This window comes from Papaver somniferum, chromosome 1 (assembly GCF_003573695.1).
Source record: "Papaver somniferum cultivar HN1 chromosome 1, ASM357369v1, whole genome shotgun sequence".
Classification (NCBI taxonomy): domain Eukaryota; kingdom Viridiplantae; phylum Streptophyta; class Magnoliopsida; order Ranunculales; family Papaveraceae; genus Papaver; species Papaver somniferum.
In genome coordinates, this window is record NC_039358.1 from 195,183,466 (window position 1) to 195,198,941 (window position 15,476).

General features: G+C 33.4%; 1 protein-coding gene across 1 annotated transcript; it reads left to right on the forward strand.

The window, feature by feature from the left end:
- Positions 1–298: 298 nt before the first annotated feature.
- Positions 299–1,090, forward strand: LOC113356686. Its single transcript, XM_026599896.1, has one exon. It carries the CDS (start codon positions 299–301, stop codon positions 1,088–1,090), a length of 792 nt encoding a protein of 263 aa, XP_026455681.1.
- The last annotated feature ends 14,386 nt before the right edge of the window (positions 1,091–15,476 follow it).

Here is a 15,476-nt window from a genome sequence, read left to right on the forward strand (position 1 = left end):
TTGGAACAAATTGGACACGTCCCTGACCTAACTGCCATTGTTCCTCAAGGTTGTTCTTCACATCTTGAAAGTTAACTCCTTTTAAATCTAAACGCCCAATAAGGGTAAATTTCCAAATATCACATCCTTCCAAATAGAACGATTCAGGAAGCACCACAGCAGGTTTCCCTTCTTTCACAGTTGGAATAGGTAGCGAACTTAGGTCTATTGAGGTTGTTGGCAACTGTTGTTTTCCCTTAACTTGATCAGCATAAGTGAGAGTTCTCAACTGAGTATTTTGACCAAGCAATAAAATATTATGCTTCCCCAAAAAGCAAGGAACAAATGGATTTTGGAGGGAGCTAGTAACTCTAGTTTTCTGCATAATACCATTCGCATTTGTAGAGGTAATAACACTATTTCCGAGCTTGTGGATGATGCTGGTAATACTATCACAGATGGGGATCAATTGTGCCAACATGTTGTTTCTTATTATGAGAAAAAGTTTAATGGTGTGGAAATGCCGGTTGAAGATCAGATTTTTGATTACGATCATTTGTCTATTACTTTGGAGGAACAACAGCGTATGGATAGTTTGCCTATGGTGGAGGAGATTCAAAAGGTTGTTTTTGATTTAGGGGCTGACAATGCTCCGGGTCCTGATGGTTTCTCGGGTTGTTTCTATAGGCATTGTTGGGAGATTATCCAACATGATTTATTTGTAGTAATTCTTTTTTGTTGGCAACATAAATTTACTCCTAGTGGGGCTAATTCGAGTCTTATTATTCTCCTGGCAAAGGTTAGAGAAGCTAATTCTCTTCGGAATTTTAGACCTATTGGCCTTAGTAATTTCTTTTTCAAGATCTTTACTAAAATTTTAACTACCAGACTGGGAAGTGTTTTGGAAAAACTTGTCTGTGAGAAACAAGTGGCTTTCATGAAAGAGAGAAATATTCACGAAAATATTAGCTTGGCCTCTGAGATGGTTAATGAGCTTCATATTAAAAGCAAGGATGGCGATTTGGGAATGAAATTGGATATTTCCCAGGCTTTTGATACTGTTAGTTGGTCTTTTTGTTTTGGAGGTGCTCCGCAGGTATGGTTTCTCTGAGGATTGGTGTACATGGATCCATTGTATCTTACAATCTGATCGTATTTCTGTTCTTTTAAATTTCCGTCCGGAAGGGTTCTTCAAAATTAATAGAGGTTTACGTTAAGGTGATACCCTTTCTTCCTTGATTTTTGTTTTGATTGAAGATGTCCTTAGCAGGAACATTTCTAAGCTTTTTAAGGAGAAGAAAATGTCACCAATGTTTACGAGAAATGGTATTTCCCCTACTTATTTATTCTTTGCTGATGATATTATGATTTTTTGTAAAGGAAATATGAAAAGTGTGAGAAATATGGTTTCTTTACTAGAGCAGTATCATCGTGTTTCTGGGCAAACCGTTTGCAGGCAAAAAAGTAAAATTTATTATCATGGGGGGTCTTTGAGTAGACGGAGAACTATTGTTGATTTTCTTGGTATGAGTCTTGCTTCTTTTCCTGATCGTTATTTGGAAGTGCAAATCATGCCAGGGGCGGTGAAATATAGACATATATGTACTGTCATTGATAAAATAAAAAATCAATTAGCTGTCTGGAAAGGTAAAATGCTTTCATTCCAGGATAGAGTGGTGCTTGTTAAAACTGTCATTGCTAGTTATTCCATCCATAATATGGAGGTTTATAAATGGCCTCTAAAGTTCATTCAATAATGCGAAAGGGTGATTCGGAATTTTATCTGGTCTGGGGATTCCGGAATATCCAGGGCATTTGTTGTTGGTTTTGATAAAGTCTGTTCTCCTCTTTCTGAAGGGGGACTTGGTCTTACCAGATTGAGTGTCATGAATAAGGCTTTGGTTGCTAAACTCTGGTGGAATATCAGAAGATCACATAAGAAATGGGTTCGGTTCTTAGAATCTAAATACACTTGTAGGGACGGTAGAGTGAAGGATTATGGGATAAAATCTACTATTATGCCTGGTGTTCGTTGGGTTGATACAATGGTTGCTCAAAATATTAAATCTTTGGTGTGAAGCACTCTGTTGCGATCTAGTCATACGAACGCGACCAGGCTTCCTGGCCTGTTTTGGAACAACTTTCTCCACTGGTATCTCAGACCATTTAGCACCCATGACACCTGAAGCTGCTTTTTCTGGTGTGAGTTCTTCATCCGAACCCTCCTCCTCTTGGTTGGATTGCTGCACATTGTCTAATCCTAACTCAGCAGTCAAGACATCAAATTTATTCGGCGAAATAACAATAGTTGTCTCATTTAAAGCATTGCAGATTAGAGTCTCCACAATATTATCAACCACTGTGTCTTGTATCTGGTCTCTTTTTCACTCATAGTTTCAACGGGAGTAGAAGAAGAATGATTCTTATCAGTACTAGAGTGATTAGTTCTTGCCAATTCACCATTCGTTCCTGACTTAGCTGCAGTTGTGGTTTCACCTACCAACAACCTGTTAGCTAATGCTCTTTTCGCAGCTAATGCGAAGATTGGTTAAAGAATGATAATAACAAATCCCTACAATAGTGAAGATCAACTTTGAATGTTCTGTAAAAAGCCTTGAAAACTCTAAAAAACCCTGAAAACTCTGAAAAGCCCTAAAATATCTAAAGAGCCCTGAAAAAGCTTTAAGTTAATTACATTTTGTAGCACTAGTACTAGCCAGGGGATTCGTCAGAACCAACTGAAAGTAACTTAATTCTTTATAAAGAATGATACTAACAAAATTCTCTGCAATAATGAAGATTATCTTTGAATGTTTCCTAAAAACCCTAAAAACCCTAAAGAGCCTTTAAAGAGCTCTGAGAAACTCTAAAAAGCTCAGGAAGACTCCAAAAGGCTTTGAAAAGCTTAAATTTAATTATACTCCGTAGCACTAGGATCTACTAGCTAGGAGATTCGTTAAAGAAATCCCTACAACAGTGAAGATCAACTTTGAATGTTCTCTAAAAAGCCTTTGAAACTCTAAAAAACCCTGAAAACTCTAAAAAGACCTAAAATATCTAAAAAGCTTTGAAAAATCTAAAGAGCTCTGAAAAACTCTAAAAATATCTGAAAAAGCTTTGAGTTAATTATATTTCGTAGCACTAGTATCTACTAGCCAGAGGATTCGTTAAATCCAACTGAAAGTAACTTCATTCTTTATAAAGAATGATAGTAACAAAATTCCATACAATAATGAAGATTTTCTTTGAATGTTTTCTAGAAACCCTAAAGAGCTCTGAGAAACTCTAAAAAGCTCAGGAAGACTCCAAAAAGCTTTGAAAAACTTAAATTTGATTATACTCCGTAACACTGGGATCTACATGCTAGGATATTGGTTAAAGAATGATAATAACAAATCCCTACAATTGTGAAGATCAACTTTCAAGGTTCTCTAAAAACCCTTGAAAACTCTAAAAATCCCTGAAAACTCTGAAAAGCCCTAAAATATCTAAAGAGCTCCGAAAAAGCTTTAAGTTAATTATATTTCATAGCACTAGTATCTACTACCCAGGGGATTCAGAGCTTTAAGTTAATTATATTTTGAAGCCAACTGAAAGTAATTTAATTCTGTATAAAGAATGATACTAAAAAAATTCCCTATAATATTGAAGATTATCTTTGAATGTTTTCTAAAAACCCTAAACAGCCCTGAAAGAGCTCTGAGAAACTCTAAAAAGCTCAGGAAGACTCCAAAAAGCTTTGAAAAGCTTAAATTTAATTATACTCTGTAGCACTAGGATCTACAAGCTAGGAGATTCTATAAAGAATGATAATAATATATCCCTACAACAGTGAAAATCAAATTTGAATGTTCTCTAAAAAGCCTTTGAAACTCTAAAAAACCCTGAAAACTCTAAAAAGCCCTAAAATATCTAAAAAGCTCTGAAAAATCTAAAGAGCTCTGAAAAACTCTAAAAATATCTGAAAAAGCTTTGAGTTAATTATATTTCGTAGCACTAGTATCTACTAGCCAGGGGATTCGTTAAATCCAACTGAAAGTAACTTCATTCTTTATAAAGAATGATAGTAACAAAATTTCTTACAATAATGAAGATTATCTTTGAATGTTTTCTAGAAATCCTAAAGAGCTCTGAAAGAGCTCTGAGAAACTCTAAAAAGCTCAGGAAGACTCCAAAAGTCTTTGAAAAGCTTAAATTTGATTATACTCCGTAACACTGGGATGTACAAGCTAGGAGATTGGTTAAAGAATGATAATAACAAATCCCTACAATAGTGAAGATCAACTTTCAATGTTCTCTAAACACCATTGAAAACTCTAAAAATCCCTGAAAACTCTGAAAAGCCCTAAAATATCTAAAGAGCTCTGAAAAAGCTTTAAGTTAATTATATTTCGTAGCACTAGTATCTACTACCTAGAGGATTCGTTGAAGCCAACTGAAAGTAATTTAATTCTTTATAAAGAATGATACTAAAAAAATTCACTATAATATTGAAGATTATCTTTGAATGTTTTCTAAAAACCCTAAACAGCTCTGAAAGAGCTCTGAGAAACTCTAAAAAGCTCAAGAAGACTCCAAAAGGATTTGAAAAGCTTAAATTTAATTATACTCCGTAGCACTAGGATCTACAAGCTAGGAGATTCGTTAAAGAATGATAATAATAAATCCCTACAATAGTGAAGATCAACTTTGAATGTTCTTTAAAAGCCTTTGAAACTCTAAAAACCCTGAAAACTCTAAAAAGCCCTAAAATATCTAAAAAGCTCTGAAAAATCTAAAGAGCTCTGAAAAACTCTAAAAATATCTGAAAAAGCTTTGAGTTAATTATATTTCGTAGCACTAGTATCTACTAGCCAGGGGATTCGTTAAATCCAAGTGAAAGTAACTTCATTCTTTATAAAGAATGATAGTAACAAAATTCCCTACAATAATGAAGATTATCTTTGAATGTTTTCTAGAAACCCTAAAGAGATCTGAAAGAGCTCTGAGAAACTCTAAAAAGCTCAGGAAGACTCCAAAAAGCTTTGAAAAAACTTAAATTTTATTATACTCCGTAACACTGGGATGTACAAGCTAGGAGATTGGTTAAAGAATGATAATAACAAATCCCTACAATAGTGAAGATCAACTTTCAATGTTCTCTAAACACCCTTGAAAACTCTAAAAATCCCTGAAAACTCTGAATAGCCCTAAAATATCTAAAGAGCTATAATTCGTAGCACTAGTATCTACTACCCAGGGGATTCGTTGAAGCCAACTGAAAGTAATTTAATTCTTTATAAAGAATGATACTAAAAAAATTCACTATAATATTGAAGATTATCTTTGAATGTTTTCTAAAAACCCTAAACAGACCTGAAAGAGCTCTGAGAAACTCTAAAAAGCTCAGGAAGACTCCAAAAAGCTTTGAAAAGCTTAAATTTAATTATACTCCGTAGCACTAGGATTTACAAGCTAGGAGATTCGTTAAAGAATGATAATAATAAATCCCTACAATAGTGAAGATCAACTTTGATTGTTCTCTAAAAAGCCTTGAAAACTCTAAAAAACCCAGAAAACTCTAAAAAACCCTTAAATATATAAAGAGCTCTAAAAAATCTAAAGAGTTCTGAAAAACTCTAAAAAGCTCTGAAAAAGATTTAAGTTAATTATATTTTGTATCACTAGTATCTACTAGCCAGGGGATTCGTAAAGCAAACCAAAAGTAACTTAATTCATTATAAAGAATGATACTAACAAAATTCCTTACAATAATAAAGATTATCTTTGAATGTTTTTTAAAAACCCTAAAGAGCCCTGAAAGAGCTCTGAGAAACTCTAAAAAGCTAAGGAAGACTCCAAAAATCTTTGAAAATCTTAAATTTAATTATACTTCGTAGCACTGGGATCTACAAGCTAGGAGATTCGTTAAAGAATGATAACTACAAATCCCTACAATAGTGAAGATCAACTTTAAATGTTCTCTAAAAGGCCTTGAAAACTCTAAAAACCCTGAAAAATCTAAAAATCCATAAAATATCTAAAGAGCTCTGAAAAATCTAAAGAGCTCTTAAAAACTCTAAAAAGCTCTGAAAAAGCTTTGAGTTAATTGTATTTCGTAGCAATAGTATCTACTAGCCAGGGGATTCGTTAAAGCCAACTGAAAGTAACTTAATTCTTTATAAAGAATGATACTAACAAAATTCCCTACAATAATGAAGATTATCTTTGAATGTTTCCTAAAAACCCGAAAGAGCTCTGAGAAACTCTAAAAAGCTCATGTAGACTCCAAAAAGATTTGAAAAGATTAAATTTAGTTATACTCCGTAGCACTGGGATCTACAAGCTAGGGGATTGGTTAAAAAGATAATAATAAATCCCTACAATAGTGAAGATCAACTTTGAATGTTCTCTAAAAAGCCCTAAAATATCTAAAAAGCTCTGAAAAATCTAAAGAGCTCTGAAAAACTCTAAAAAGCTTTGAAAAAGCTTTAAGTTAATTATATTTCGTAGCTCTAGTATCTACTAGCCAGGGGATTCGTTAAAGCCAACTGAAAGTAACTTCATTCTTTATACTAACAAAATTCCCTACAATAATGAAGATTATCTTTGAATGTTTTCTAGAAACCCTAAAGAGCTTTGAAATAGCTCTGAGAAACTCTAAAAAGCTCAGGAACACTCCAAAAAGCTTTGAAAAGCTTAAATTTAATTATACTCTGTAGCACTGGGATCTATAAGCTAGGAGATTGGTTAGAGAATGATAATAACAAATCCCTACAATAGTAAAGATCAACTTTGAATGTTCTCTAAAAAGCCTTGAAAACTCTAAAAAACCCTGAAAACTATGAAAAGCCCTAAAATATCTAAAGAGCTCTGAAAAAGCTTGAAGTTAATTATATTTCGTAGCACTAGTATCTACTAGCCAGGGGATCCGTTAAAGCCAGCTGAAAGTAACTTAATTTTTTATAAATAATGATACTAACAATTCTCTGCAATAATTAAGATTATCTTTGAATGTTTCCTAAACACCCTAAAAACACTAAAGAGCCCTTAAAGAGCTCTGAGAAACTCTAAAAAGCTCAGGAAGATTTCAAAGGCTTTGAAAAGCTTAAATTTAATTATACTCCGCAGCATTAGGATCTACAAGCTAGGAGTTTTTTTTTTTTTTTTGCTAGGTCAAAATGGTTTATTAAAGCAAAAAAACATAATTACAAGAATTACAAAATTGGAGGCTCTAGGCCTCCCCACCCTCATAAACCAAAGGGGCAAAAAAACTCTAAAAACTCATAAAATAAGATCCTAAACACGAAAAAACATGCAAAAAGAAGAAAACTAGAAACGTTTTCGTCCCTTATTTCCAACTCTAAATTTCTTCTTCTTGGGAATGAGACCAGAAATAACTTGAGTTAAATCATAGTCTCCATAAGACTCCTTGTAAACATCTTCAGAATCATCATAGTCATAATCCTCTCCATTTTCATCTGAAGCATAATTACCACCCGGAACAAGCTTAATAGGAGATTGTGCTTTCTTCTTAGTTGACATTCTATCCATTTGCTCCTTTTTTTCCTTGAAATAGTCTTTTCTAAAGGCACTTCATCATTCTGAATGGTGCTTGCCTCCTCTAGTTCCTCATTTGTCAAAATATTATTCATGTCAAAAACGCATTCGTCCAACCCGATTAGGCTAGGATTTTCTTCATTGGACCTAGAATTGGTAGCCATAATTTACGCAGCTTGCTTGGCCTCTTTTCTAGCTTGTTTCCTTGCTATAATATCTGCATCAACTTCACCCCAATCTTTTGAACCCATACTAATATCCGAGTCACTAGAATCATCTTGTTCCTCCTCCACCAAAGCCTTACTAGAATCATTAGCAAGGCCTAACTCAGATGCCAGGGCACCATATTTGTTATTCACCATTAATTCTGTTTGAAAAAGCGCATCCACAAAAGGAGTTTCAAAAGATTTAAATTTAAACGGAGTACCTTTGTTTGGGGAACTCTTACCCTTTACTTTTGTCCAATCCTCTTTCGATTACCCTGATTTAGTAATCAAGCCTTGAGAATTATTCACGACCTGATGCTTGGCCTGAATATTCTTATTCACAGACTCTTGTTTTGAAGAGGATTCTAAAACCGAGTCTTCTAAGGACCCTGGATTTGTATTCAGACCATGAGAATTCACGGCCTGAGTATGACATTGCACGGACATAACCTCAGAGTTTTCATTGGACACGGGTTGTTGCTGAGTTTCCATAACCAAGTTGGATATGGAACTTACCTGATTATGCTTGGATAAGGACTCAGTGTTCTTTTTGGGCACGGAAGTTGGCTGAATCTCCAAGCCAGATTCCACGTTATTTCCTGACTCTTGCCTTATCCCAGTTTGAACTTGTGTAACAGCTACATTAACTTCAGTAACAGATTTAATTCGTGCAGCAATATCTTTTCTCACAGCAAAGCATTCTTACACTTGATCAGTTTGAGCTGTGCTTCCCTATATTCTACAAAAGAGTTATTAAGCTCTTCCTCCAACAGTTTATCCTCATAGCACTCTCGAACTGTAGTATCCTTAGAAACAAAGTTACTATTTGTTGCCACTTCTGTCACATTCCCCTTCCCGGACTGAACACCTTCCCTTGCTGCAATATTGTTAATTTTATCTGCATGGTTTTCATGGGAAACAATAACTATACTCTCCTTACCAGCCTGCACTTTATTGACGTTAACTGCATGGCCTGCATGGGAAGTTTCACTAACTTCTTTCCAAACAGATTTGATTGATTTTTCCTTCTTTGCCATTCTTAATGTTAACAGTAGGTGACTTCTTTTCAGCATTAGAACCTCCCAATATTTTCTTTGCAGCAAGGAAATTCTCAAATTTGTGGCCCATAAACTTACAATGAGTGCAGAATTTGACATTCTCTAAGTCTTGAATTTCAATATACTGCCAGAACTCTTTTTCATTTGCCTTCAAGCGAATTCTTTTAGGAATCAACTTAGCAAAGTCAATATCAATCAGAACCGCAACATAGTTTCCAACATCATGATCCAATGTCTTCTGATCAATAGCAATCGGTTTTCCAATAATTTTAGCAATGGAAAGAAGAATTTTCTTAGTCCATAACTCAATGTACAAACCATGGAAACTTACGCAAACTGAAGCTCTTGAAGTTTGTTGTCTTTCTGGATCAAAATTTGGGTAAAAATTAAAAACCCTAAGCTGTTGATTCTGTATAACCCAAGTATCACCATGCCATACACGTTCCTTATCATCTGCTGAAGTTAACTTTATGATAAAGAACCCTTTTGTCATTGGAACTAACTTACATCTTCCAGCACCGAAACCCCATTATTCCTCCAAACTCTTTTGAACATCAGCAAGTTTTAAACCCTTAAAGTTCAATCTCCGAATGAGACTGAACTGAAATATATCACGTCCCTCTTGAAGAAGACTATTAGGCAAAACCAAAGATGGTTCTTCCAAATATGTTGATGCCTCAGGGAGAGATAAGAAATCTGAATCTGTTAACATATAGGGTTTTTTACCCTTAACCAAATCAGCAAAAGATACCTTATTGTTCCCATGATTATTCACGTTTGAATCAAGGTTTTCCCCCATCCTAAATCACCAAAGATGATCTAGAATGAAGGAAAAAAGTTGATGAAAGTTGAAAACCCTAAAGAAAAAATTCGCCAATTTTGTGGAGAGAAAAATTCGCATGAGAGAGAAAAAATTCGTATGAATCCTCCATCTACAAGCTAGGAGATTCGTTAAAGAATGATAATAACTAATCCCTACAACAGTGAAGATCAACTTTGAATGTTCTCTAAAAAGCCTTTGAAATTCTAAAAAACCCTGAAAACTCTAAAAAGCCCTAAAATATCTAAAGAGCTCTGAAAAATCTAAAGAGCTCTGAAAAACTCTAAAATTATCTGAAAAAGCTTTGAGTTAATTATATTTCGTAGCACTAGTATCTATTAGCCAGGGGATTCGTTAAAGCCAACTAAAAGTAAATTAATTCTTTATAAAGAATGATACTAACGATTCCCTGCAATATTGAAGATTATCTTTGAATGTTTCCTAAAAACCCTAAAAACACTAAAGAGCCCTTAAAGAGCTCTGAGAAACTCTAAAAAGCTCAGGAAGACTCCAAAAGGCTTTGAAAAGCTTTAATTTAATTATACTCCATAGCACTAGGATATACAAGCTAAGAGATTCGTTAAAGAATGATAATAACAAATCTCTACAACAGTGAAGATCAAATTTGAATGTTCTCTAAAAAGCCTTTGAAACTCTAAAAAACCCTGAAAACTCTAAAAAGCCCTAAAATATCTAAAGAGCTCTGAAAAATCTAAAGAGCTCTGAAAAACTATATAAATATCTGAAAAAGCTTTGACTTAATTATATTTCGTAGCACTAGTATCTACAAGCCAGGGGATTCGTTAAAGCCAACCAAAAGTAACTTAATTCTTTATAAAGAATGATACTAAAAAAATCCCTACAATAATGAAGATTATCTTTGAATGTTTTCTAAAAACCATAAAGAGCCCTGAAAGAGCTCTGAGAAACTCTAAAAAGCTCAGGAAGACTCCAAAAATCTTTCAAAAGCTTAAATCTAATTATACTCCATAGCACTAGGATCTACAAGCTAGGAAATTCGTTAAAGAATGATAATAATAAATCCCTAAAATAGTGAAGATAAACTTTAAATGTTCTCTAAAAAGCCTTCAAAACTCTAAAAAACCCTGAAACCTCTGAAGAGCCCTAAAATATCTAAAGCTTTAAGTTAATTATATTCCGTAGCACTAGTATTTACTAGCCAGGGAATTCCTTAAAACCAACTGAAAGTAACTTATTTCTTTATAAAGAATGATACAAACAAAATTCCCTGCAATAATGAAGATCATCTTTGAATGTTTCCTAAAAACCTTAAAAACACTAAAGAGCCCAGAAAGAGCTCTGAGAAACTCGAAAAAGCTTAGGAAGACTCCAAAAAGCTTTGAAAAGCCTAAATTTACTGATACTCCGTAGCATTGGGATCTACAAGCTAGGAGATTCGTAAAAGAATGATAATTACAAATCCCCACAATAGTGAAGATCAACTTTGAATGCTCTCTAAAAATCCTTGAAAACTCTAAAAAACCTTGAAAACTCTAAAAAGCCCTAAAATATCTAAAGAGCTCTGAAAAATCTAAAGAGCTTTGAAAAACTCTGAAAAAGCTTTAAGTTAATTATATTTTGCAGCACTAGTATCTACTAGCCAGGGGATTCTTTAAAGCCAACTGAATGTAACTTCATTGATAGTAACAAAATTCCCTACAATAATGAAGATCATCTTTGAATGTTTTCTACAAACCCAAAAGAGCCCTGAAAGATCTCTGAGAAACTTAAAAAAACTCAGGAAGGCTCCAAAAAGCTTTGAAAAGCTTAAATTTAATTATACTCCGTAGCACTGGGATCTACAAGCTAGGAGATTCGTAAAAGAATGATAATTAAAAATCCCCACAATAGTGAAGATCAACTTTGAATGCTCTCTAAAATACCATGAAAACTCTAAAATACCTTGAAAACTCTAAAAAACCCTGAAAACTCTAAAAAGCCCTAAAATATCTAAAGAGCTCTGAAAAATCTATAGAGCTTTGAAAACATCTAAAAAGCTCTGAAAAACCTTTAAGTTAATTATATTTCGTGGCACTAGTATCTACTAGCCCGGAGATTCGTTAAAGCCAAACTGAAAGTAACTTCATTCTTTATATAGAATGATAGTAACAAAATTCCCAACAATAATGAAGATTATCTTTGAATGTTTTCTAGAAATCCTAAAGAGCCCTGAAAGAGCTCTGAGAAACTCTAAAAAACCCTGATAACTCTGAAAAGCTCTAAAATATCTAAAGAGCTCTGAAAAATCTAAAGAGCTCTGAAAATCTAAAAAGCTCTGGAAAAGCTTTGAGTTAATTGTATCTCCTAGCACTAGTATCTACTAGCCAGGGGATTCGTTAAAGCCAACTGAAAGTAACTTAATTTTTTATAAAGAATGATACTAACAAAATTCCCTACAATAATGAAGATTATCTTTGAATGTTTCCTAAAAACCCTAAAGAGCCCTGAAAGAGCTCTGAGAAACTCTAAAAAGCTCAAGAAGACTCAAAAAATCTTTGAAAAGTTTAAATTTAATTATAGTCCGTAGCACTGGGATCTACAAGTTAGGAGATTGGTTAAAAATGATAATAATAAATCCCTACAATAGTGAAGATCAACTTTGAATGCTCTCTAAAAAGCCTTGAAAACTCTAAAAAACCCTGAAAACTCTAAAAAACCCTAAAATATCTAAAGAGCTCTGAAAAATCTAAAGAGCTTTGAAAAACTCTAAAAAGCTCTGAAAAGGCTTTAAGTTAATTATATTTCGTGGCACTAGTATCTACTAGCCAGGGGATTCGTTAAAGCCGACTGAAAGTAACTTCATTCTTTATGTAGAATGATAGTAACAAAATTCCCAACAATAATGAAGATTATCTTTGAATGTTTTCTAGAAATCCTAAAGAGCCCTGAAAGAGCTCTGAGAAACTCTAAAAAACCATGATAACTCTGAAAAGCCCTAAAATATCTAAAGAGCTCTGAAAAATCTAAAGAGCCCTGAAAATCTAAAATGCTCTGAAAAAGCTTTGAGTTAATTGTATTTCCTAGCACTAGTATCTACTAGCCAAGGGATTCGTTAAAGCCAACTGAAAGTAAATTAATTTTTATAAAGAATGATACTAACAAAATTCCATACAATAATGAAGATTATCTTTGAATATTTCCTAAAAACCCTAAAGAGCCCTGAAAAAGCTCTGAGAAACTATAAAAAGCTCAGGAAGACTCCAAAAATCTTTGAAAATCTTAAATTTAATTATACTCTGTAGCACTGGGATCTACAAGTTAGGAGATTGGTGAAAAATGATAATAATAAATCCCTACAATAGTGAAGATCAACTTTGAATGTTCTCTGAAAAGCCTTGAAAACTCTAAAAAACCCTGAAAACTCTGAAAAGCCCTAAAATATCTAAAGCTTTAAGTTAATTATAGTTCGTAGCACTAGTATCTACTAGCCCAGAAAGAGATCTGAGAAACCCGAAAAAGCTCAGGAAGACTCCAAAAAGCTTTGAAAAGCTTAAATTTAATTATACTCCGTAGCACTGGGATCTACAAGCTAGGAGATTCGTTAAAGAATGATAATTCCAAATCCCCACAATAGTGAAGATCAACTTTGAAAGTTCTCTAAAAAGCCTTGAATACTCTAAAAAACCCTGAAAACTCTAAAAAGCCCTAAAATATCTAAAGAGCTCTGAAAAATCTAAAGAGCTCTGAAAAACTCTAAAAAGCTCTGAAAAAGCTTTAAGTTAATTATATTTCGTAGCACTAGTATCTACTAGCTAGGGGATTCGTTAAAGCCAGCTGAAGGTAACTTAATTTTTTATAAAGAATGATACTAACAAAATTCCCTACAAAAATGAAGATTATCTTTGAATGTTATCTACAAACCCAAAAGAGCCCTGAAAAAGCTCTGAGAAACTCAAAAAAGCTCAGGAAGACTCCAAAAAGATTTGAAAAACTTAAATTTAATTATACTCCATAGCACTGGGATCTACGAGCTAGGAAATTCGTTAACGAATGATAATTACAAATCCTTACGATAGTGAAGATCAGCTTTGAATGTTCTCTAAAAATCCTTGAAAACTCTAATAAACCTTGAAAACTCTAAAAATCCCTAAAATATCTAAAGAGCTCTGAAAAATATAAAAGAGCTCCGAAAAACTCTAAAAAGCTCTGAAAAAGCTTTAAGTTAATTATCTTTCATAGCACTAGTATCTACTAGCCAGGGGATTCGTTAAACCAACTGAAAGTAACTTCATTCTTTATAAAGAATGATAATAACAAAATTCCCTACAATAATGAAGATTATCTTTGAATGTTTTCTAGAAACCCTAAAGAGCTCTGAAAGAGCTCTGAGAAACTCTAAAAAATTCTGAAAACTCTGAAAAGCCCTAAAATATCTAAAAGAGCTCTGAAAAATCTAAAGAGCTATGAAAAACTCTGAAAAAGCTTTGAGTTAATTGTATTTCGTAGCACTAGTATCTACTAGCCAGGGGATTCGTTAAAGCCAATTGAAAGTAAGCTAATTCTTTATAAAGAATGATACTAACAAAATTCCCTAGAATAATGAAGATTATCTTTGAATGTTTCCTAAAAACCTTAAAGAGCCCTGAAAGAGCTCTGAGAAACTCTAAAAAGCTCAGGAAGACTCCAAAAAGCTTTGAAAATCTTAAATTTAAATATACTCCGTAGCACTGGGATCTACAAGCTAGGAGATTGGTTAAAAATGATAATAATAAATCCCTACAACTGTGAAGATCAACTTTGAATGTTCTCTAAAAAGCCTTGAAAACTCTAAAAAACCCTGAAAACTCTGAAAAGCCCTAAAATATCTAAAGCTTTAAGTTAATTATAGTTCGTAGCACAAGTATCTACTAGCCAGGGGATTCGTTAAAACCAACTGAAAATAACTTAATTCTTTATAAAGAATGATACAAACAAAATTCCCTGCAATAATGAAGATTATCTTTGAATGTTTCCTAAAAGCCCTAAAAACACTAAAGAGCCCAGAAAAGAGCTCTGAGAAACCCGAAAAAGCTCAGGAAGACTCCAAAAAGCTTTGAAAAGCTTAAATTTAATTATACTCCGTAGCACTGAGATCTACAAGCTAGGAGATTCGTTAAAGAATGATAATTACAAATCCCCACAATAGTGAAGATCAACTTTGAATGTTTCTAAAAAGCCTTGAAAACTCTAAAAAAACCCTGAAAACTCTAAAAAGCCCTAAAATATCTAAAAAGCTCTAAAAAATCTTAAGAGCTCTAAAAAACTCTAAAAAGCTCTGAAAAAGCTTTAAGTTAATTATATTTCGTAGCACAAGTATCTACTAGCCAGGGGATTCGTTAAAGCCAACTGAAAGTAACTTAATTTTTTTATAAAGAATGATACTAACAAAATTCCCTACCAAAATGAAGATTATCTTTGAATGTTTTATACAAACCCAAAAGAGCCCTGAAAAAGCTCTGAGAAACTCAAAAAAGCTCTGGAAGACTCCAAAAAGCTTTGAAAACCTTAAATTTAATTATACTCCATAGCACTGGGATTTACGAGCTAGGAGATTCGTTAACGAATGATAATTACAAATCTCTACGATAGTGAAGATCAACTTTGAATGTTCTCTAAAAAGCCTTGAAAACTCTAAAAAACCCTGAAAACTCTGAAAAGCCCTAAAATATCTAAAGCTTTAAGTTAATTATATTTCGTAGCACTAGTATCTACTAGCCAGGGGATTCGTTAAAACAAACTAAAAGTAACTTAATTCTTTATAAAGAATTATACTAACAAAATTCCCTGCAATAATGAAGATTATCTTTGAATGTTTCCTAAAAACCTTAAAAACACTAAAGAGCCCAGAAAGAGCTCTGAGAAACTCGAAAAAGC

What these genes read in the sequence shown, in the direction of transcription:
- LOC113356686 (XM_026599896.1), top strand. Translation starts at nt 299, where the DNA reads ATGCTTCCCCAAAAAGCAAGGAACAAATGGATTTTGGAGGGAGCTAGT.